General features: G+C 43.3%; 1 protein-coding gene across 1 annotated transcript in view; it reads left to right on the top strand.

Moving 5' to 3' along the window:
- znf423 (zinc finger protein 423) overlaps positions 1–25,466 on the top strand; it is a 139,495-nt gene that overhangs the window by 109,764 nt on the left and 4,265 nt on the right. Inside the window, exons 20-21 of the mRNA XM_070907304.1 lie at positions 13,340–13,471; positions 15,520–15,635. Of these exons, the coding sequence (XP_070763405.1) occupies positions 13,340–13,471; positions 15,520–15,635 (248 nt within the window). The remainder of the gene's footprint in view (positions 1–13,339; positions 13,472–15,519; positions 15,636–25,466) is intronic.

The following is a 25,466-nucleotide window of genomic DNA, read 5'->3' as shown; positions in this document are numbered from 1 at the left end:
TTTGTGTGTTTGACACAAAATTATATTTGTCATTGATGATCGGCACACATCCTCAGTGGATCAGGACCATGTCTGAAAGGCAATTGGAGATCGTACACGTTATATACATTGTTATACATGTATCAAAAATCTGTGATTTTATTCCAGGAGTTAGTTTAATATGTTGTAATATACATTTCATCTTGCATGTACATTTTCCTCAACATTCCTCGTCTACTTCTATACAAGTTAGAGTTGAATTTTGACTCAGTGAACTCCCGGTTCAGCTGGGTTTTACCGATAGGTCAAGAGGTCAATAATTGAAGCCATAGAAACAGTAAGAAAGAGCCAGTTTAGTATCTTTATGGTCTCTCTGCTTCTTTTCTGATGGTCTTTTCCCAGTGTGACTGTTGAAGGTGCAAAGTGGTGAGTGTAGAAAGAAACCCTTGCTCTTTGATTTTTAGGGACTGGCACTAAACCCTGACATTTACTGTTAGTGTTTTAGACGGCTGTAATTTTTCTCCAGGTAAACTCAATTGTAGCTGTGCGGAAAATATCTCAACGCCATGTCTCATTGTCTATGTTTCATCCAGTATGAAGAAGATAAAACACACAGGCTAACACCAGCAGTTTTATTTTTGCAGTGTGAAAAAACCCCCCTAACCCTTAAAGATATGAGCTAGGTAATCCATCACAGCAAATATGACACTTTATCAAAGTGTCTGTTTCATTGTTTTCATATTATTCATGTTTTTGTGTGTCATACTTACTGTCAATCACCTGAAGTGAAGTCTCTGACAGCCAGGAAATAAGCTCTTTAATACACAACACCTTATTCGCGTAATTATCCATACTGTAGCCCTTGGAGACAAAATAATTCAAGAGTAATTGAACATAATCAGATTATACCAGTGCTTAATGTTTCAAGGTCATGCAGCCGAGCACGACTCTGCAGTTTGTTTCTTTATAAGAGTGACCGGTCCTGGTGGTTCAGATGTGATTGTGCTCCTTGTGAGCTTGATCATTACCTGGTCCACCCAGCTGGAGATGTCCTTTCACTAAAATGTTACCTTGATTAGGTGTTCATAGGATAGCTTTGACACACACGCACACACACACACACACAAACACACACACGCACACACACACACACACAAACACACACACACACACACACACACACACACACACACACCGACATAGGCAGTAATATGGAGCTTTAATGTAAGTTGTGTAGGATGAAGGCTTCTGTAATTTTGAAGTGTTACATTGAGCTGTGTCTGCCACCTGTTTTTAACATATGATGGAATGAATCACCTTAAGTATTGTGAATTACTGATGTACAGCGAACTAACCTACTGAGTGCAAACTACTGGGGTTTGTTCATTTTGTCACAAAGTGAGAAAGATAAATATTGTAGGGAAACACATATGGGGTATTGAGCATGTTTTCTCTTTCTTCAAACAGTTCAAAAAAGGGCAATTTTTACTCCGTCCAGCTGATTCTGTTGTCTTCCTCTACAGTTGGTCTTCCTGGCCCGTCCGCAGCTTGTCTTTGGTAAAATGAAGACAGAATTATTACTGTGAAATACAGACGATCTTTCACTGTTGATAGATCCTGCATGTTTTGCCATTTTGTGCCTCTTTTGTGCTTCCTCTGTTTTCTCGTAGCAGTCATGTTTACAGCCAACAGGCATCCTCCATCTCTCTTGCTCACCCACCCACACACCCACACACACACACACACACACACACTCACACATACACAGTGTGTGGCTGAGGGAGGTCTCTAGCCATGGTTGCAGGTATCTGGCAGCCTTTTCCACACATGACCTAGTAGTGATTTACTGTCTTCATTAGCATGCTACCACTCTCTGCGTGTCTGTGTGTATGTGTGTGTGTAGGCGATACATTTGCGCTTTAGGGAGGGTTAGAGTTGGCTAGCTGTGTGTCTTTTTGTGTTGAAGTTGGGTGTTTTGGAAGTGTGTGAGTTTTTGGAATCAATAAAAAAAAATCTGGTTTAAGCCTCCCCTCACTTTTCTATTCTTTTCTACTCTGTGCCCTGCTATTCTGGTCTCTTCTAGTCTGTTTGTTGTATTGTTTCTATGACCACAGCGTGGTTCAGTTTGGCACGGTCTGGTATGGCACTGTGTTGTGTGTTTTTGTGTGTGTGTGTGTGTGTGTGTGTGTGTGTGTGTGAGAGAGAGAGAGAGAGAGAGACAGGCAGGGTGGCTCTGTGGGGGATGTAGCTGGCCAGGGCAGGGGGCGAGGACAGACAGGCTGGACCAAGGTCACTCCTACCGTGTATGCGTGTGTGTGTGCGTGCGTGTGTCTATATGCGTGTCCACTTGTCCACCCCAGTACAGCTGAGGATGTGGCCAGCTTCCCCTCTCTCTATCTGTCTCTTTCTGTTTAGCTTGTTTTGTTTCTTTTTGTTTCCCTTACTTGAATATTTTGTCTGATGCGACAAACGATTGTGTTAAAGACAGAGAAGACGAAATGAAGACAGACACCTTATATCATCTCTGTAGTAGTGCTTAAAACAATTCATTGATCTACAGAAAATTAATCTTCTAATCAATACTTCTAACCAACCTTTGGCTCTGGGAAATGTGGATGTTTTTATGTTTGTTTTTTTACTGTTTTTCTTCTATGTTTAGACCTATCTCTACTCTCTCTTTACCATATCACTCTCTCTTGGCCTGTCTCTCTCCATATATCTCCCTGTCTCTCTCACTCTCTGGGTCCAGATGGGCAGTTTGCAGGTTAACTGGTACAGCTGGAGCTGCATTATTAGCATCCTGCTGTGAGCTCTTATTGGCTCTTCTCTTCTCCTCCTTCCTGCTCCCTTCTTCCCTCTTCTTCCTCTTGTCAGGTTTAGGGGTTGTGTTTTACAGTCACACAGAATGACATGTAGATGGACATGAAGGCCACAATATATTACAGAGTGCTGGATGTATGCACTACTGTACTTAACTTATTGCATTATTTTACTCGTTTCATTTAGGGCAAATTGGTGGTTTGTTGCATGGTCATGTTTAGGACAGTACTTTCTTAATGGGTTAATCACCTTCAACCTGGGAGGTACAGGAGATGAGATGACTTAAATTTTAAAGGGTATATTTTGTAACACACTGCTTAAAGAACAGTCAGAGTATGGAAACCTATTTCAGCTGCTTTATTACATGTGATTGCATATATGTGTGTGCTTTTTGGGGTGGAGTTTACAATTTGGTGAATAGAAAATTAAGCACGTCTCTCAGGATTTTCTCTCCAGTTTGTGTGTGTGTGTTTGTATGTGTTAGTGTGTGTGTGTGTGTGTGTGTGTGTGTGTGTGTGTTCATGTTGTTGTTGTGGAATGGAGATTGGCTTTTTAGTGGTATTTGGAAGATGCAGCAGGGATAAGCCTGCTAGCTCCCTCTGACTCCCCCTGGGAGAACAGATTAAAGAAACACACACACACACACACACACACATACACACCAGTAGTAAACAGCAGGATAGGATTAGATAGAGGTAGGTAAACACACGCACACATACACACATATATCTGTTAGATTTTGCACCAAAAAGGAACGATTATTGAATTGTTAATCAACACAACACACCTCTGCACGCCCCCCCCCCCCCCCCCCATTCTCTATCAGTGTCTTTCCTCTTTAAACACATTATCTTATAAACTTTAATATCCGTCCCTATAGAAAATAATAAGAACGTAAATAACAGCTGTTTCCAAAACAGAGCGATTTAGTCATTCAGAGAAAGGGAGAGACAGTCAGGGGTGACCCTCTCTCCATCACCTTGACAACTAGATCAGAGCCTTGATTACGGTTGCCGTGGTGATTATCCCTGGATACAGACATGCTTGCTAACCTGGATGGGCGGGTGATTGTGTGTGTGGGCTTGCAGGTTTGGTCAACCTTACACCTAAATCTGGCTCTCAAAAATCGTATCCCATTCAGTCTCCTTCAAATGTGTGTGTGTGTGTGTGCGTGCGTGCGCGCCACTTTTTTCGTCTATAAAGTAACCTTTAAGTGTTGCAACTAGATTATCAGTCAATGTGACTAAATATTCAGTTTAAAATTAAATCCATTTACAAGTAATTCATTTGTAAATATCTTCTATCCTGTGAAAAACGCAAGATCATTTCACAACAATACCAGCGACTGAATGAAAAACACCTGTAGTAAAAATCAAAATACCTGTAATTAATTAGGGCATGCCCTGACCCACCATAAACGCTTTTTATAACTCCTCGTGGATGTCTATAGCTTTACCCAGCATCACCACACGAACGGATTAACACACATACACATACTGTTGATGTGCATCCAGGGGGCTGTAGTTGTGTTTTACATATGTAAACGGATGGGAGAATGGAGTGAGTGTGTAAAGAAAAACAACAAAAAAAACCAGGAGGAGGTAAAATGGAGAACAAAGTGAGGGAAGGAAGGAATAGACGACTAGAGAAAGAGAGGTACTTCAGTTTTAAATGTTATCCTAGGGAGTGGCGAGCTTATGTGTGTGTGTGTGTGTGTGTGTGTGTGTGTGTGTGTGTGTGTGTTTGTCTATCTGTCTGTCCTTGCGTATGTGTGTGTGTGTGTGTGTGTGTGTTGATGGTTTATTCACACACAGTGATTAGGCTTATTCCCTCCTGGCCACTTTCAAGCTTTCAATTAAGATTCTAAACACAAATATACTCTGCATTTATTACTCTCATCCCTGCTAACGAGCTAAAAAGAGGTGTGTGTTTGAGCGTGTGTGTGTTACTGGCTTTCCGTGTGCTTATTGGAGGTAATTCCCCATTTTCCCGTGAAAGTCCTGAGCGATGATTCCAAGGCCAGAGCGATGATGTGTGCACCTCTCCTGTTTGAATATTAATTAAAGTCTCATTACGTATGATAATACAAGACTTACATGTCAGCTGCTCGTTGTTATGGTCAAGTGCTCTCCAGATGACACTGAACATCCTGTGTTGGTGTGTTTTTCATGTTTATGAACAACACAATGTTTGTGTCTAAATGCACTTACATGTGATGTTTCAGCTTCCACCTGCTACCTGCTGTTGGAGCCTTGTTTTGTATTTTGCAGTTCAGAGCACAGTAGTCTGATGATGGAGGTACAATAATCCTGCCATATTAACTGTTAAGAGGCCTGACAGTCCAGACTGAAACTAAACTCAGCTGTCTATCTGTCACATCAGACAGCAATACAAGCTCTGAGACGATGAGAGAGGTTTTAACCCCCCCCACACACACACACACGCACACACACACACACACACAAACACACACAAATCACAGCAAGTGTGTGAGTAAAATGTTTTCAGAACAAAAGAGTTATTGCATTTTTTAGTCTATCAGTCTATACACCTCATTTCTGTCTGTTTTTCTATTACTTTCGTTCCTTTATTCATTTCATTCATTTTTTCATTCATTCATGTACATATGTTGTAAACAGGAAGTCATTAAACCCAAATATGAATTAGTTATTGTTACGTTATTGTGTGTATTGCTATAGGCCGATGAGCACCGCCCACCAAAGGCTGATGAAGTTGTGCTTATGACTTAAGAATTAAATTAATAATGTAATTGTATCCCTTGAATAACCAATAAACTGAGAGAGAGAGATGATGTATTGTGTGTGTGTGTGTGCGTGTGTGTGTGTGTGTGTGTGTTTGTGTGTTTGTGTGTGTGTGTGTGTGTGTGTGCGCGCACATTTGCATGTGTGTAAGAGAGAAGGCATTTGGCTTCTACAGGACAGAGCGCTCCAGCTTCCTACTGTTATGTAATATGATAGGGAAAATCCAAGCTGCTACACACACACACACACACACACACACACACAGTCTCCTTCCAAGACACACATGCACTTATGCACCACACAAATATGCTCAATTTGTGCTTCCTTTCATTATACACACAAACAGAAACTGGTTATCACCATATGCTACCCTTGTCTGCCAATAGTGTGTGTGTGTGTGTGTGAGTTTTCACTGGAAATATTTATTACAGGATAATGTCAGATGTGCAAACGAGGAATGTAGGCAGTATAGAAGGAGTAGGAGATGAGAGGAGCACAATCAGTTCTTCAATTTGATCCTTTTTCATTAGTTACATGTGAAAAGACAGTTTAGCCTCGGCCTCATTCTGCTAATACTGTAAGTTTTACAGTAAGTTTTACAGCATTAGGGCTGTATTAGGACTTAGGAGTAGCAGGGCCTTGAAAACCCTTGTGTATCCAGTAAAACTCCTTTCCTTTCTTTTGGTGTGGTGGAAGTTGCTATCACTAACCCTCTTGAAAGGCTTAAAGTATGAGTGTAGGTAATTGATGAAAGTTATTGTACCACTGGATCTTCATGTGCTCATCATCTGCAATCTGAGAAACCCAAACCTATAGCTGTGTTCTCAGTGAAGGTACAGAGCCTTCCTTCTGTTTTAAGCTACAAAGTCTGCTCTTCTTCATCTATAAGATGTGCAGCATTTTGCGGCTTTGCTGCCGCCTACTGAGGCACGGTTGCATACCATGCATTTAAAATCATTTTTGACCACAGGGTGTGAACTTCATTGTCTGTCTTCCCTTCTTTTAGACCCCTTTCAGACCAGAACAGTGATATTGGTTAAACCTGCACCTATAGTCAATATGAATGGGTCAATGTCTGTTATCTGACCTGTCACAACCTCCCAGCCAACTCGAACGGGGGTTGGACACCATTCGGCTTTGGTGAGCAGGCATCTCTGTAGGAATGAGAATTTGTTATTGAGTTTTAAACAATATTTATATAACTGACTACCATACTACTACTTCACTAAAGTGAAATGTAAACTTTATTTGGCTTTTAGTTACGTTCTGTAATTGCGTGTAATTCCGTGGATAAACAGAGACATATATGGGATTAAAATTTGCAGACTGGGATTTATGTGAATTTGACGACCACAGACAGACCACTCTGACAGCAGACAGAAATGAATGGGTCAAAAGCAGGTTGTTTCGGTAGAGCGCATCATATATCATCTTACCTCCCATCTTCATTCAACTAAATGTAAAAATCCACACAGTAGATACGGAGTAAAATGATGGAAATATTAACAATTACCTCACAGAGCGAGTGATAGAAACAGAGAGGGAAAATGGAAGATGAGAGGAGGGAGGGAGAGAGAATGTGTGTGGGTGTTGGGTACTCGCGGGACCTCAGCACTGCAGCATTCTTTCTGTGTGTGTGTGTGTGTGTGTGTGCGTGTACGAGAGAGAGGGAGAGGGTGAGTAAAGGTGGGGGCACTCTTGGGACCCCTCCAGCACTGCAGCAGGTTGTGTGTGTGCATGAGTGTGTGTATATTCTCCAGCCCCCACACTACCAATGGGTCAAGCTCACCCCCCCCCCCCCCCCCCCCGCACCAGCACCCCCCCCCCCCCACCCCTGGTTGCCATGGAAACACACCTTGAGCGAGCCCCCCAGAGAGGTGCATACTCCTCCTCCTTCCGTCCACTGCTCTCTTCTTTGCTGCACTCTTTCTTTCTCCCGACGCCTCTGTTGCTCTTCCTCCGTCCATCCCATCATCCCTCACTCCATCCCTCTCTCTCCTCCTCTCCCTCTCTCTCCCTCTCTCTCTCTTTCTCTCTCTACATCTCTTTCTCTTGCTACCTCTCCCATGCTGTCCTCGCTATCAGTCGCCTGGCTTGGTTTACGGCCTCTATGTCGCAGGGGACCCAACACACACACACACACACACACACACACACACACACACACACACACACACACACACACACACACACGCACGTGCTCACTTTCTACTGTTCTTTCACGAGCACGCACACGCAGCCTCACATAGTTTGGGGATTTAGGGGGTTGACAGGAGCATGGAAGGGCAGTAATGGGGGATAGACACCTGAGGGACCCCCAGCAACCCATACAGATACAGAGAGAGAGAGAGAGGGAGGGGAGGTGGGAGGTTCGGGCTTGTGGGGACCAGACACCCAAAGGAGTTTCCCAGCCAAGACTAAGAAAGGGTTAAGAGGTGTGTGTATGTGTGTGCAGTGTGCAAGCACCTTAGGGATCCGTCCCCCAACACAAACCAAGGAGCTCATTTATGTTCTGCTGCATGTTGCAGGGGTCCGTGATGAGGCCAGCATGAATGTGTGTGTGTGTGTGTGTGTGTGTGTGTGTGTGTGTATTGGTGTGACGGGGATGATGCCACCTGGTCCCTCTCCTCTGGTCAATTAGCAGAGAGAGAGAGAGGAGGGTAACGAGAGAGAATGAGACTGAGGGAGAGCATGAGCAATGAGGGTGTGTGTGTGTGTGTGTGTGTGTGTGTGTGTGTAACAGTACTGATAGTGGAATTGTTATGATGAGTCTGACTGCAGTATAGACTTTTCTCTATCTGTGTGTCCTCTGTCCTTCCTGCCTTCTGTCCATCCACACACATTACATTACATTCTGTCCTCACATTGTTTGTTTGTTTCCTCTTTTCCTCCAATATTTTCTCTCTTTCTCTCTCTGAGGTGAAACCTCATCAGTAATTCTACAGATGCGCAGCAGCCACCCACCAATTACCTGTGTGTGTGTGTGTGTGTGTGTGTGTGTGTGGCTCCATCCATTTCTCAGTTAAGAAGGTACATAGCTTTGGAGTCGGGCCAAGCTCTCTCTCCCTCTCCCTCTCAGTCATATTTAAAAGCTGTTTGTCCCTATCTTCTTCTCTGTTTCTGTCTGCATCCCTCTGACATGTTGTTTGAATGGTGTTACTTGTTTGTCTGCTGCCCGCTGTGAAAATAATAACACTACATAAAATGTTCACGTTGACAATTACAGGCAGGACTCGGACAATGGCTAACACTTTAAAGTTGAGTGCTATTCTTTTGTAAGGTTACATAAAAATGCCATGGTCAGGAGTTATATACCCTGTGGAGAAATCAAGAAAAATGTCTTAACTAGTGCCCTGGTTACCACAAGAGTTGGCATAGCAACCAATCAAGAACAGTCAGCTGTGCATTATGGGAATTGTCAGCACAGCTGGAACATGCCTTCGACTAATCAGACTGCTAAGCTTAAATGCCTATTGTGTAATGCTTGCTCTGTCATATGGAAAGACATGTATTATATTTAAATTTTTTAACAGTTACCAGTGTAAAAAAGAGTAGGGGGAGCAGGACGTGTCGCTAATTTTTGCAAAGTATGCATGCTCCATTTCCAAATTAGTGCCCAGGATACCCCATGAACGAGGTTTACAATTTAAAGCAGTCCTCCATAAAGGCCTGAAATAATCCTCAAACTTGCTTTGGTGCATTAAAAAGCAGAAAAAGTTCATTTTCTGTTGTGTGGTAACAAACTCAGAGCCCTAACCTTCACCCTGCCTCTCTCTCTCTCTCTCTCTCCTCTCATCCCTCTCTCCCCTGTGTTCTCTGTCCCAGCATAGGCCTCCCAGGGTTGTGTGTGTGTGTGTATGTGTGTGCGCGTGTGCTGGTGGATCAAATGCACTCTGTGAGACAAAGCGTAACGGCAGGATGCTCTACGACTCTGTCATCTCACTATGGGTCACATACACACACACACACACACACGCACGCTCACACACGGACTGGGTCTCAGAGGGGGACAGCATACAGAGACTGCGGTCCCCACACACACTGATCAAAACAATGTATTTGTCAGAAAAGAGAACTCTTTCATGGGACACACACACACACACACACACACTGAGGGGTAGGAGGCCTCTCTCCATGCCCTTGTTCCGGACAGCCCAATTATCTCTCTGCACCTCACTGTTTTCCCTTCAATTTTCTCTCTCTCTGTTTCTCTGTCTTTCTCTTTCCCTCTCTCACTGTAGTTTTGTCTTTTTTCATCTGCAGCCACTTTTTTTCACTCACACAATAATTGATTGACCGTTAATTAGCTTCTACAGTTTCTTTTGTAAGGCTGATGGCTTCATTGACGTCATCTGTGTGTGGAGCGCTTGACACATGCGTGCACATGCTCCCACACATGAAAAAAAAAAAACAGGTTTTGTTTTCGCTGATGAAATGTTAAGATCAGTACTGAAACGATCGACAGAAAATTAATCAACAACAATTTGAATAATCGATAAATTGTTGAAGGGAATTGTCAGGGAAATATTTGCTGGTTCCAGCTTGTTAAATGTAAGGATTTGATGCTTTGATTTTCTGACATTTTATTGGCTAAATCGAATAATAATAAAGAAAGACGGAATAATTGATAATGAAAATAATCATTATTGTCAGCCCTAGATGAGATGGCTTCTCAATGAAAACACGCTTTTCCCCCAAATGTGATTTTATGATTGACAGCAGTGGAGGGGTAGACTTTTGCTTTTTAAACTGTTATATAATATAGCACAAGTATGAGTAAAGCATAACAGCATATGCTGATTAAGTCAGTGTCATTATTGTTGGAGTTGCGTTTATTTCTATAAATGCGATTAACTGCCATGAGTGCAGTTGGTGATTTTTGTTTTCGTAATTGCAGCTTGACTACCTGCAGTAACTTTGTCACATACAGTATGTGTCAGACCAGCAAGGATGTCAGGCTCTAATAGGCACATCATTGTGTACATGTAAAGGTAGCTGATGTTTCACCACTCTCTGATCCTGGCGGCGTGGGAGAGTGCGAGCCAACTTCTGACGAGAGCGTTACCCCTACTGAGGGCAAGAGCTTTTAAGGTGCTTTCTACATAGATCCCCCAACACACACACACAAACATACACACACTGAGATCACTGAAGCGTAGGCATTATTTACTTATTCACCCTCTGTCTCTATCTGAGCCTTTTGTATCGCTGTATCTCTTTCTCTCAGTTGTGTCTTTTGCTTCTGTTCAGTTGAAACAATAGTTTTCTCTTTTGAAGATATCCATTGTTAAGACGAGGAATGGTTACATGATAATTAAAATATGAAACGTGACAATTGATTAAACTGGTAGTGCTGTACACTCCTCCGTCTCTTTCTCCCTCTTTCTCTCTGTGTGTCTCACTCCATGTGACTCTCTCCTGCTGTTTCAATCTCCTAGTAAATGATAATGAAGCTCTATCTGTCTCAGTATGTCGCGGACACACTGGCGCCCCACATAACCTAGCAGCCTTTGAGGTTTGTGTGTGTGTGGACAGGGGATGTTTGGGGACGGGGACCATGGTGCATACCATCTCATCCATATAAGCCCATGTGGCACCCACTACACACACACACACACACACTCCCCCACAGCTATTGAGACGGGATTAGGGCACCCTTGTGTCGGCCTTTGAGGCAAGGAGAGATAGGAATCTTTGTGTGTGTGTGTGTGTGTATGAGTCAGTATGGGTGTCATGGATGTATGATTGAAGACGTTATTAACCCTGCGATCCCCTGCAGCTCTGCAGCTGAAGTTCTGCAGACTGTTTGAATGTGTGTGTGTATGTGTGTGCGTACACACTTACAGGACATGAGATAAGTGACAAAAAGGGAAAAAGACAGATTGTGTGTATCAGTGAGTCAGTATGTGTATGCATGTTTGTATGTGTTAGTGAGTGTGTGTGTATGTGTGTGTGCAACTCCACAAGGGGTCACAGATTGGCCTGCAGAAGGCACCATCTGATGTCTCCGGGCTGTACAGTCCTATGGTGTGCATGTGTGTGTGTTCCACCCCCCCCTCCCGTGCTGTATGTGCGTGTGGGCAACTGGGGCATTAGTCCTGTATGGTACAATGGTGATAAGGGCAACAGGCGGGAGACCTGATCGTCAAGGGGTGCATGTGTGTGTGTGTGTGTTTGTATGTATGACGCCCACCTTTCATCTGGCCTTTCACCATGGGTGCTGTGATGTCACTCACACCTTCTTAAAATAGACACAGATACACACAAACACACATTGGTATAATCCCAAGTGAGAATAAAATGGAAGGATGGTGGCCGGGTTGCGGACAGTCTCTTGTGTGTTTGTGATGAAGGTATCTTTCATGGAGAGGTGCTTATTACTTACTACATTGAAGCACTGCCTGTACAATAGTGTGACTTATGATGCAATGACAGTGTGGCGTGTAAAATCATTTAGCTACGGTGTGCACCAGCAGCCCATACAAATTGATCAGTGAAGTGCCCCCGGATAAAGTCCTCCAGTACTGTCATGTCATGTCGTTCATCTGAATAAGGGAAATTGATTATGGGAGTTTGTCCACATAAATAATTTGTCCATAGAAAATGTTTCCTATGTCAAAGTCTGAAAGAGCATAGGTATGGACAGAGAGACCTGGTAGTACAGAGACATTCACAGACTGAAAAAAGGGGCAAGTAAGTATAGTATATGTGAAGAGAGGTAATAAGGGGTGAGGGGTTTGAATTGGAGCCCGCACAAATTAATCAGCAAGTGATGGACCAAGAGGGACGATAAGGGGACACAGAGGGAGGAATGGGCACTGTGCGGGATGGATGAGCGACTGCAGTGGGGGAGGGCGGATAACGAGGACAGAGGGAGGGAAGGAGGGGTGGCTATAGGAAGGGTAGATCATCCACAGCCCCAGTGGGGAGGACAGGCAATTACCAGTTGGGGCAGACATGGCACTGGGGTTGGTGTGTGCAAGTGTTGGGGGAGTGTACAAGGGAAAAGGAAAAATGAAAGGAGAGCATGCAGCAGGGGAGAGGAGGGGAGTGTATGATGCAGCCTATATCATAATGTCTGTCTTAACAACTCCACTGGTCTGGTGTCTGAGTCTTTTTCAAATTAAATGTAAATGTTTTCCAATAGAGTGGGGTGTGTTCACTTTTCTTTTTACGCTACACAGTCATCATTCCTGAAACATGTGACATTGCTTATGTTATATATATTTTTTAAGTTAGTTTAAGTTTTTCGGCAGCAGACATTTTGATTTACTAAGCACAGGTGTAATTAATAACATCCTTAATTGCTGCATTTTACTGCAATAGTTGCTGGAACGGAGCCATTGTTAATGTTAATAGTTCCACTTGTGCTGTTTATACTATGAAAAGTCAAAATGTCTGAATTTAGATTTTTTTTCAGTGTCCAATGGGGGCATGACAGAAAAGAGTTTGGGAATCACTGCCCTATGGTGACAGAGTGAATACTAATGAACACACGGCTGATATTTTTGTCATTGCCGTCTGGTTTAGTGCATTTCTTCTTATCTGTGTCTACTGGTTTCCTGTTTTATCAGTGTCTATATATATATATATACACATATATACACACACACACACATATATATATATATACACATCAGTATATCATATGCCACTGTCTGACGTGTGTAAGACATCTGTCGTGAGTGTTGTAGTAATGTTATAAAATGATGTCATATGTTCTTGTTTTCATGTTCCTTAATCCAGCCTACACATGCGTGTCTGTCTCCTATTTGCAGAGGAGGGCATCAATCACGAGTGCAAGCTGTGTAACCAGATGTTTGATTCACCTGCCAAGCTGCTTTGCCACCTGATAGAGCACAGCTTTGAAGGCATGGGAGGTACCTTCAAGTGTCCCGTCTGCTTCACAGGTGAGAGACAGACACTCACACACACACACACACACACACACACACACACACACACACACACACACATTCACCTTCAAGGACAGTAGCACAGATAACTCCTACCCACTTGTGTCCTATTTGCTTTGCATTTAAAATGGACACAGAGACATGGAGATACATACTGAACACAAAAGCATAAGAACAAGTTAGCACACAAACTACAGTAATTGGCCTGAATAATCACACACACTCTAGTATACAATATGAAACAAGGAAATAAGGGCTGTTTTTAACAGTGCTGCATATGACCAATGAAATATGGACTACAATAGACAGTCTTACACTAATGCTCAATGAATATTGTAGAACTGTTTTGCTTGGTGTTGTAAGTGCTCTGTGCTCTTTTATCTTTTTTATTCATAGATGAATATGAACCCTTACCATGCCAGCCAGGACTGTACGTTCCTTTTTAAAGCCACAGACTGAAACAGAATGAAAAAAAATGATGATGTGTCCACCACATATTCTCTAAGCACCAAACTGGTCACATCTTATCTTATTTTGGTAAAAATGCAGGATGAGGTTAATATTGCAGCTGGAGGCCAGGTTTGCCCTTAAATCTTCCCTGGCATCACCTCCAGTGCATGTTGTGGCTCAGAAATGGCTCTCTCTGGGTTACCTGCATCATGACACATAGTAGTGTAAATGTGCTGCAATGGCACTTTTTGGTTTGGGGTTTACAGTACGATCACATTAGGATATTCATTTCTAACTGTGGGAGTAATATTCCAGCAGGGTGCTGCTGCTAAAGAAGTACTGACAAAACTCTGCGTGTGCAAAAGTGCGTGCAATAATACCTCCAAACAGGCCAAATGTGAAGTACCTTATATCTCTGAAATCCACTGGAGGACCCAAACTAAATGCTGGATGACCACATTAGGCCTGTGGTGCTCAGAGGTCCATTCAACACCTACAGTATTTTACCAGAAACTAAGTCTGCACCTTCTCTCTCATCCTCCCTCCCCCATCTCTTGACTCTCTCTCCCCATACGCTCGCTCTCTCTCCCTATCACTTCATCACTCCCTTTCCCTCCCTCAGTTGTTGAGTTTGTCTTGTGTTGTGTGCCCCCCCCCCCCCCCCCCCCCAGGTACACAAGCAACGCTTTAAACTTTAACTCTATTCCTTGGTGGCTTATGAATTAGTAAGATGGGCACCACTCCTATGGGGAGGCTTAATAATTCAACACATACACACTCACAGTGAAAACCAAAAGTTTACTGAAACAAAGGGGAGAGAAAGAAAGAGGGAAAAGTGTGTGAGACAACACTGGAGCGGAAGTTAAAAAAAGGAGAGATAATTTATTGATAAATATCACAAGGTCTGCTGAGGATAGCTCTTCCTGTTTTCTCTCCGTCTTTCTCTTGCTCCCTTCTGTCTTTTCTTTATATTCCATATTCTTCCTCCTTTCCAGTCAGCCCTTCATTTGCTTTGTGTGTTTGTGGGGTTATTGGTACTGAGAACTCAGCTACCATTTGGTTCTTTCTCTACTGCTACTGTACATAGTAGATAGTCTAGTACTGCTCTTGCAGTGTTCATCGTAACTGTCCAGTTGTAAACAGTAGATCAGATCTGAGACATGCCTGAATCGTGACAAGGTTGCAGTTAATCTACTGTTCAGTAATACAAAGCTACATGTACTGTTCCCAAAACCTTCAGTTATCTTCCACTTACACAGGATCACTTTTCTCCAAGGCTTGGCCTTAAGATTGCAGTGGCATTGCAAGTCATCTAGCAAAAATGATGATCAATGAGCCAATTCAATTTGAAACTGCTGAAAATGATGTTGCCTTGAATTTGGCACCACACTACTGGCCCCAGCAACAATTCAGATTTGTCTGTTATTTTGCCTAATAGGCAAATCTCAACTGGAAAGTCCCCTTGAGCTCATTTCCTTGAGTTCTTGGTCAGTGGGATTATTTTAAAAGCCTCCAGTCGTGGTAAGCATTGGCAGATTGGTTTCCTTTAATAAACACTGTGTAACTTGTTGCTGTGTTTGTTCCTTTCCCAGTGTTCGTGCAGGCCAACAAGCTCCAGCAGCACATTTTTGCCGTCCACGGCCAGGAAGACAAGATCTACGACTGTTCCCAGTGTCCACAGAAGTTCTTCTTTCAGACAGAACTACAGGTACGTCACCTTAATTCACTGTGTTGACCTTGACCCGACTGTCTGTCTGGGTACAGTTCATGTCTGGCAAGAAATGATTGTGTGCAGGTACTGACATGCTACTTCACACTGTAGTTAGTGGACTGTGTGCCCAAGAAGACTCAAGTATAGTTTTCTAATATTGAAAACCCAGAAAGGAAACAGTTTTCTGGCACCCACCTGAAGAGACCTCCTCACTTCTTCCACACCCTCACTCTCTCCTTTACTCATCTCAGTCATTACACCCCTCCCTCCCTTATTTCTAGGCTTCCATTCCATCCCTCAATATACAGTAACCTTCATCTGCACCTCCTTCCATCCCTTCCAGCTACTGTACATCACTTCACAGTCCCTCTATTTACTGTTCATCTCTGTATTTCTCCCTCCACCCTCTTTCTAATCCTGTGTCCCTCTCTTTCCATCTCTCCTCATGAGGTCTGAGCAGGGTTCTGGCAAGCTTCATGTCATTAGGGTCCAGACATATTTGTGTGTGTGTGTGTGTGTGTGTGTGTGTGTGTGCACGTGTGTGCGTATGAAAGAGAAGAGAGGATATAAGTCACCCAAGAGTAGGTCCTGGGCCAGCTGTGGCCAGGTCTGTGATGATGTAAACCTTCCTGTCCTCCTCCACTTCTTCTCCTCCTCATCTCGTGTGCCCCCTTTGGCACCAGGCTAGTGACCTGCAAAATCTGCAGGTCAAACATCAGCCCTGTTAAAGATCAAATCTTTAACTTTCCTCATACTGCTGCCCTGACCAGAGGTGTATGTCAAAGACATAGGCATACTTGTAGGAGATTGTGTGAAAGCCTCCAGTTTTTTTGAATCCATTACAAAACTTGGAAAATTCCCCAGCTAGTGAGGAATGATACTTCTGGGCGAATGATTAATTGTGATGTCTAGAAATACAAACGTGTGTAATGCGTTGCTTCCAGTATGTGAAGATAATTTATTGACACTGCCAACCAGGACAGGTGCAACCCTACAAGCCATAGATAGATGACAAACTGATCAACATGTCTCATTAGCAGAGTGCTGAGAATACCTCCAACTATGATACATTTTCTGGGTTGTGTGTTTTACAGTTCCACTACATAGATGAAAACATGAATAATTGACTCATAAAAAAAAAGAAAAAAAAAGAACAAGAGTCTGAAGTGGAGTCTGAATATTCCTGAGTTGTCTTTCTTAAAAGTGAAAAGTAGCTTTTGAAAACTTCTCAGAACTTTTTGTTCAAGCACTATTGACATCAATTCAACTGAAAATAAATAGGAATCTTAGTATCCAAATCCCTCTTTCCATTTCTTCATTTCCTACTGCCTGTTCTCTTTGAGTGTCCATTTCTCTTCTGCATCTCCATTTTGTCCAATAAATCTTCTCTAGCCATAACCTTACAGTGTAAAACTCTGCAAGATCCACCTCAGAAGGATATAGTCAAGTGTGCGGCCAGTATTATTGCTGCCTTTTCAGTTGTTTGGTTGATAGTGGCAGAAGGCTTTCACTCTGTAATAAGTGCTTTATTCGACTGGTGCATAATTAGAAGAGTGGCTGGTATGCAGGCTGTTGGTAACAGAGATTTAGACAAAGAAAGTCAGAAAAAAGATAGAAATCCTATTTAAGAAATTACCCAGGATTATTTGAATTTACAAAAGTGTACCCCAGCCACCACACATAAAAAAGATACACACACACACACACACACACACACACACACACAAAGTGGCAGTGATGTAGGGCCGGAGGTGGTGGGCATATGGCTGGCCAGTCCATTTAACAGCAGGGTGACTGCTGGACCCTGTCGGTTAATGTCCACACACAGGCACCACTCACACCTCGCACACTCCTACTCACCTCTACATACACACACAGTGTGTGCCACACACAAACACTTCCACTGCCCCTCTACATACCCTTCATCCCAGATGACTCCTCCTCTGTTGTCTGACCAGGTCACAACTTCTTTATAGACTGATGAATTGTAATAATCAGTTGGATAAATCAGTGCTGTTATTTTTGGATTCAAGAGAACTTGACTACATCTCTCACACTGCAGAACTAAATAACTGTTCTTTCTGTCTGCTTTCACTTTTCCCCTTACATTATCATTGTCCATAGTTGTATCAAAGTGGAGTCACAGGAAAACAAACTACACAGTGTATCTTGTAAAAGCCACTGTAAAAAGTGTAACAATGCCAATTTAATCGAAATTAAAAAATTAAAACGAATGAAAAATTTATTCACCTGTTGTGGATGTCCATTTTGTCGGATATCTGAGGGGGAGCGGTTTATATATCTTGACTTGACTCAACAACAGAAAGCCTTTCTTCTCATATATTAATTCGGCTGAGTTTGATCAGGTCAGATGAATTTTAGGACCTGATCAGACAGAGCACTTTTTGCAGGTTGCACCGCATTGCCTTTTTGGTTGAAGCTTACAATTTAAAAAAAAAGTTGTTGCTAGGCAACCCCACATCACCTGTCCTTAGCCTAACTGTGATTTTTACTGTGAAGTAAACTCACAGATCTCATCACAGAAGGCCCGTCTCTCAATTCATCCAATTGGACAACGGAGAAAAAACACAAATGTCTGCGGACACGAGGCGTGCAGTGTGCACGAGCAAAACGCTTGCTGCCTGTAGAAAACAACAGGAAAAAGATGCCTCTGTCTGATCAGGGCCTAATTCTGTTGTTTTCATTCCAGCTTAGTTGAGCTCAGTTCAAGTCAGCTCAGTTTTTTTTTCTCCCTCAGCTCCTTGCACTTCTTCCTCTTTGGCTGCTATACTGTGGCTATATCCATCTTGTTACTCTTTGGTCCTGGCCCAAGTGTGTGTGTGTGAAAACTTGCAGCCCGAGCCCGACCTGCCACAGCTCCTTTGCCCCATGGGAGGGCTCTCTAAGTGGGCTAGACAGAAAGGCTGACTGCGGGAGATGGAGAGCTACAACCATGGAGGTTAATGCCACTGCTAGCTGTTATCGAGAGTGTGTGGTGTGTGTGTGTGTGTGTGTGTGTGTGTGTGTGTGTGTGTGTGTGTGTGCGCATGCATCTGCCAGAGAAAGTGGAATGGGGTAATTTGTGTGTGTTTTAATGAGGTGCGGATGGATGAAGAAGGCTGGTTGGCCAGCTAGAAAAGGCTTTGGCCTCTTTCGTTCCCTCAGAGGGGCCATATGATGTCCAGCTCCCTCTCTCTTTCTCTCTCTCTCCCTCACACACACACACCCGAGGGTCACTGCTGCATGGATGCGTCGCTGCATCGTCCCCTCTCCCTTCTGATTGCACTCTTTCAGTCCCTCTTTCCATCTCCGTCTCTTCCCCTGTATACAAAGACCTTCATTTTCTCTCTACCGCCCTCTCAATCATTTTCCTTCACCTCTCTATCCATCTCTGACACATACATACCACAGTTTTCACTTTCTCTCTTCCTGTCTCTCTCCCTTCTTTCTGTCTTCCTGCCTCGCTCCGACTCCCCCCGTCTGTCCCAGAAGAACCAGCCCCTATGCATATTTTAGCCCCTCTCCTCTCTTCCTCTCTTCTGTGCCTCTCCCCAGTGCCCCATAAATAGTGCAGACGTAAGCTGGTAAATAAGAGATGTTTTGGTGTGTTTTGGTGTGTCTGCATGTGTGTGTGTGTGTGTGTGTGTGGGTGTGTAAATAAGAAATGCTGTGGTCCTGATCAGTGAGGTCCTTCTGGATCTCACTCTGCCTTTACTCCCAGACTTCACACACGACTTTTCCCATTCCCTCTGTTTTAGTTTCTTTCTTTCGTTCTTTTGTTAGCAATTAGCATGACAGTAGAAACAGTTTTTGTATGAATGTTTTTAAAATGTCAGTTTTTTCACCAGCATTTACATACATACATTATTTTAAAGTCACCCTCCACTCAAAAATGGATTTTTCTCTTCGTTCCTACTGTTGGATGTTTGACTGTGCAGAATGATCTATGTGCAGAGTTTGACACTAGAAGGCTGTTTTCACAAGTTTCTTTCATTGAAAATCTGATTTTAAGGGACGAGGCCTATGAGCATGATTTGTGACATCACAAATTGTTTGGAAGCCAATCCTGGTCCAATCTGCTACTTGTACAAGTGTGATGTAGAAACTTGAAGCCACCGGTGCACACACACTGAGAATGGCCTTGGACTACAGTGAAGTAGGAGACCTTTTGTGTCCAGCAGGAAAACTTCAGAAATGAGCTCAATTTGCATTTTTGCAGATTCTGGAATTTTTAATAAGCCAGAAACTAGAAGACGCGCCTTTTAAGGATTTTTATAGTGGAAATTGTACTATTTTTTGAGGAAGAAACATATCAGACACATATAGCAGACTTTTTGTATACATATTTTAATACATGTCTGGAGGTGGTCAACCAGTATCCAAATATCATAATCTTCATCAAAATACAGCATGTACTGTTTTATGGTCTTTTAGACAATGTTTCCCTTGTGTAGAAGTATACCTAGTTGACACTAGTCAGCTCCGATTCTCTCCCATGTTACAGTCTGTGACAGTCTTCTTGTTTTTTTACATTCGTTTTAAGCCACCAGGGGGTGCTGTACTGCAACTTCTGCCCTCAATGCTTCCTCCTATCCCTCGCTCCATCCATCACTCTTGCATTCCTCCCCAATCGTCCCCCTTTTGTTTCTTGCCTTTGCGTCTGCTACACATTTTCCTTTAGCACTAGTAAATATTTAAACACTGCTAGATGGGTGGCTCACTGGTCAGATGAATAAATGGATGCATGTGTGGATGGACGTGGGGGATGCTTTCGTTTGTTTGTGTGTTGATTCCTTCCACCCGCGTCTTTCTCCTTTCCCTGTGTCCCAGCGGTGTTGAATATTTGAGAGTTGTGTGCACACACACCACCGCAAAGACGAACAGGGATCCGTTCCCTCATAGACACAATTAAAAGAACATGTACAATAGTATATGCACACGATGGATGGATGATGGGATAGACGGAGGGATGGAAAACTGGGAAATGAAGAAACAGACAGAGAGAGGGATCGAGAACAGGCAGACACATACAGCATGATGTACAAAGTTCAATTCATTTCTTACATTTGAACACAGTTGGACCACTTCCCAGCATCAGAGCTACTCTATCAGTAACATGTTAGTAATTTGTATGCAGCCAGTATGTGGTACCTCCTCAGCAGTTACTGTATGTTGTATAATCCTAGAAAATGACATAAATACTTAAAGCTCAAAGTAATGAAGAAAATCTTTATTTTGATAGTTAATGCAGAGCAGAGAATAGCTTGGCAGGCTGTTCAATGCCTGCGGTTGGGATCAGGGCAGAGTGTGTGAGTGTGTGTGCGTGCATGTGTGTGTGTGTGTGTGTGTGTGTGAGAAACAAGCTGTGTTTAGTAGTCTGTCTGTGAATAATGTTGTCTTTGTCTTTGTCTGAATCTAAGAGCCTCACTGTCTCCCTCTAACTGAATTATGGAAAGGTGTGGATGTGGCTGAACTGGCAATAGGGTTTATATGTATGTGTGTGTGTGTGTGTGTGTTCGCCATTGTCTGGGTGTTGCAGTCAGTTGTGAGTGTTGTGTCAAGTCATAGTGTGTACTCTCTGATCCATGTATCCCTTGGCGCGCTCTCTCTCTCTCTCTCTCTCTGTGTGTGTGTGTGTGTGTGTGTGTGTGTGTGTGTATATGAATTTGATCCGTAGATCCCTGTGGCGTTCCAGGGGAGCGCACTCAGCTGCCCCACCGCTCACTGGGAGACTCTCTGTTATTAGAATGGGGACCTGGGACACACACTCACACTCTCTCACACACACACACTCTTACCTCCCTGAATCCCTGGACTTGAAGGTATTTGCAGCAGGGGAAAGAGAGACGGAAACAAAAAGACATTGAAAACAAAAGAGAGAGGTAGCGCGACAGACGGAGAGAGCCAGCCAGCCTTGATATAACAACTATTACCACAGTACCACAGCTACTACTATTTCTAGTATTACTAGAAGTACTGCTTATTTTAAAGAGCAGAATTATGGAGAATTGTACAAAAATGCAGTAAAATAAAAAATGAGGAGCAAAGCAATACAAACAAATCAACAAAGGTGTGTTTAAAAACTGTAATGGGTAATGTTTTTTCCCCCTCTGACCACCTAAGGAAAAATTGCATACAAATTGTGTCCGTGGCTGTTAACGCTGTTGGGATTTTTGCAGTGTTCATTGTTCCACACTGTAAATGCAAAACACATTCTGATCATGTTGGATTTGGATAGAAGAAAGAAAATCTCAATGTGGGACCAGTTAATCATCTGGAAATATCACATTTATATGCGTGTGTACACCTGTGCGTGTTTGCATTTATGCTTTGAGGAACTTACCACCAGAAAACGGCTCAGTGAGGGGGAGACGGAGGGAAAAAAGGAGTCAAAAGAACGTTACTTGTTGCTTTGATGTAAAGCGGAAGATGCAGAGAGACAAAGACAGAGGGAGAGACGAGATAAAGAGGGAGACAGAGATAAACAGAATTAGGGACAGATACAAAGGAATTACACTATGTGAGCCAGCACCTGGAGGGTTTCTAACAGCTTGGACCGTGTTCCTGTCATTTGGTTTGAGTGTGTGTCTGTGTGTGTGTGTGTGACAGGTGAACAGAGGCAATGTGTCACCGAACAGGACAGACTCTGCATGGCGTAGTGTTCTATCAGCCCTGCCAAAATGCAGTCATACAGATACACACAAACACACAGCAGCTGAAAAACCAAAGTCATTCATTTGTTTGGCTCTGTATAATAACTCTAAATTTAAAATTTTCTGACTTTTGTTTTTAACAATTTGTTGATAAAATGTCAGACTGAAGTTGTTTGTAAATGTTTTAAATTAACAAGTTTCATTATACATTTTTCAACAGTATACAATAGGTATTATTTGCGTTATACTTATTAACTCAGTGGTTCCAACCTGTTTTAGCTCCTTAAAATGGAAGTAATGTCTACTTGCAACCCATCTTCAAAGAGTGCATATGTCTAGGGCTGTAGCTATTATTTTCATTATGAGATAATTCATCGATTAATCACTTGTTCTATAAAATGTTAGAATATGCCTCTATCATACAAGACGAATAAAACCAGCAAATATTCACAATCTAACAGCTGGAACCAGAGAATGTTTTGGCATTTTTGCTTCGGAAAATTAGATAAATGATTATTCCATAATCAAAATAATTGCCAATTAAACAACTAAATGATAAATTGATTCAGTTCTGTGTATGTCTATGGGTTTCGACCAAGTCAACAAAAAAAATTAAGTATTTATTTCAGTAATTTTTAGAGGCCTTTTAAAGCAAAGATTAGGGGAACGCCTAAGAAAATGAATAATTTGTGAAGCAAATTTTATTGATCTTCCAATCAGTGCTTCTTCTATTGAACACACTAGAAATACACATACTCAGTGTTTGGTTGGCAAATACTATACTGTGTATCTCCTCTCTCGGTTCCTCCCTCACTTCATCAACCCAGCCCGTCCCTTCTCTCTTCCCTCACTCATCCATCTTTATGCCAATGCCCTCTCTGTTTTTCTTTCTGCCTCTCTGCCAGTTTAGGGTGCATGGTAATCAAAAAAAGGCTGGCCCCCTAGGGACTCGTGGGGATTGGGCGTGTGCAGTAATATGACAGTGACACGGAAAGCCAGCACGCTCTGCTGAACTGTGAGCTCATGTGTGTGTTGGATGGGTCATGTCTGTGCATTTACTTGTACATCTGTAACCTTTTAAATTGCATTTTTCATTCATGTCTGCCTGCCATTTTGCATTACACAGTGTGTGTGTGTGTGTGTGTGTGCTCCTGCTTCCTTACATGCATGTTAATACATTCAGTGTCCTGTCTGTATTTTTATGAGTGTGTTTTTGGATGCTTGTGTATATGTTTGCCTGTCTTGTCACCCATGTCTGCAGGCTCCAGTCCTCATCTGGCACTCACAGCCTCACAGTCTAAAAGGACCACATTCCTCGGCCCTGAGAGTACTCTGTGTGTGTGTGTGTGTGTGTGTGTGTGTGTGTGTGTGTGTGTGTGTGTGTGTGTGTGTGTGTGTGTGTGTGTGTGTGTGTGTGTGTGTGTGTGTGTGTGTGTGTGTGTGTGAGAGAGAGAGAGAGAGAGAGAGAGAGAGAGAGAGAGAGAGGGCGAGTGGGATCATTCATTTTTTGGAACATACCCACATTTTTCTCTATAACGGTGTGACTCAAATGTGTCATGCGGTGCTCAGGAATGATCGGTTATTTGTGCTGGAGGTGAGGTCACTTCCTATTTTGTGTAACGACTTCCAGCAGGGAGCCCTCACCTACGCTGTGAATCTGGTGTGGATCCACGCGTGTTTGCCTTTGACATTGTGTTTGTGTGTGTGTGCCCTTCATGCTGCGAGTGTATTTTGGGTCGTGTTTACTGGTCCAAACCTGGCTGTTTGGGCCAGTAGCAACAGGAGAGGGGAAGTCCCCTGGGAGAAAGAAAGGGAGGGAGCACTCCAAACAGGACATGGTCAGAGAGGTCACCCTGGGTGGGGGGAGGAGACAAGTGGGGGTCATCGTGACTTGGCTGGAAAGGGAAGGAGCTAAAGGAAGTTTTGGATAGATAATTAGAAAGTAATGTATAGAGTTCCATTTATAATGGGAGGAAGAGAGACGGAGGGATGATGGGGAGAGACAGGGACAAAGACAGACAGAGAGAAATGGAGGTGTGGGAAGGGAGCAGGGAATACGTGTCGGCGGGATGTTAAGGGCAGGGGGTGCATTTATTTTCGATCTGCTCCCGAGGCAGCATCCTGTCCTGGACGGGTGGGGCTAAAGACAAGCCAGGGAGCAGAGGAAGAGGGCTAAGACAGCCCATCTGCTAGTCCCAGACACACACACACACACACACACACACACACACACACACACACAGACATAGACACGCTCACTCTGTTGGAAGAGTGTCAACTCTGAGCTATAAATACACTGAACCCAAAGAAGACCACAAGGCGACTAAGGTGATTTTTCATTTGGTGTTAAAAACAGCAGTGGAGATGGGGCACACGTACACTTTCACACACACACACACACACACACAGACACACACAGCATTTGGACCGCCTCCAATTACCCCGACATACGCACACATTTGACACGAATTCACGTACTGACAGACGCTTGCTGATACATGTAGGTAGCACACACACACACACACACACACACGGCATTGTTCCAATAGCAGTGCTTCCTCTTCCTGTGTCTATTAGAGACTTGGCACCTACATTTCAAGGTGTAGCTGTTGTCGTTACAGAACAGCGACGTGTTTGTGTGTTCATGTAACTGAGAGAAAGTTATTTTGCCATCCTACTGACTTGGCCCACAAACAAGGTCATCGCTATGTGTGTCAGTAGCAAAGTTGGATTGTTCTCATTCTTATTTTACTCTAATCTGATGTTTCAAGATGAGAGGGGTTTTGTCTCCCCCCCCCCCTCTCCAACTCAGTTCAGGCCAGATGGCGCATGCAAACACACACCTACATGTTTCTGCTACACAGACGAAGCTGACCAGGCACAACTCTGATCATGTGCGTGCCCATACGCACACGTATTAAAGGTGACAGCGGCGCTCCTCCACCCCTCTAAAACACAACCATCAGCATCATCGGCACAACACAAATGCACACGCACACATTTAGCGTGTAATGCAGTAGATAGCAGAGAGGAGCAGGACAAGGCAGATTAGATTTTCTCTTATCGCTATCTCTCGGTTTCTTCTGTCGTACCCTTCTCTCTTTCCCCATGAGACTGTGTGTGTGTGTGTGTGTGTGTACACCATTGTGTCTTTGCATTTTGCCTTGGCATCGTG

The sequence above is a fragment of the Enoplosus armatus genome, chromosome 6 (assembly GCF_043641665.1).
Source record: "Enoplosus armatus isolate fEnoArm2 chromosome 6, fEnoArm2.hap1, whole genome shotgun sequence".
Taxonomy (NCBI): domain Eukaryota; kingdom Metazoa; phylum Chordata; class Actinopteri; order Centrarchiformes; family Enoplosidae; genus Enoplosus; species Enoplosus armatus.
Note: the sequence above shows the minus strand (reverse complement) of the source record. Positions and strands in the feature narration are given on the sequence as shown.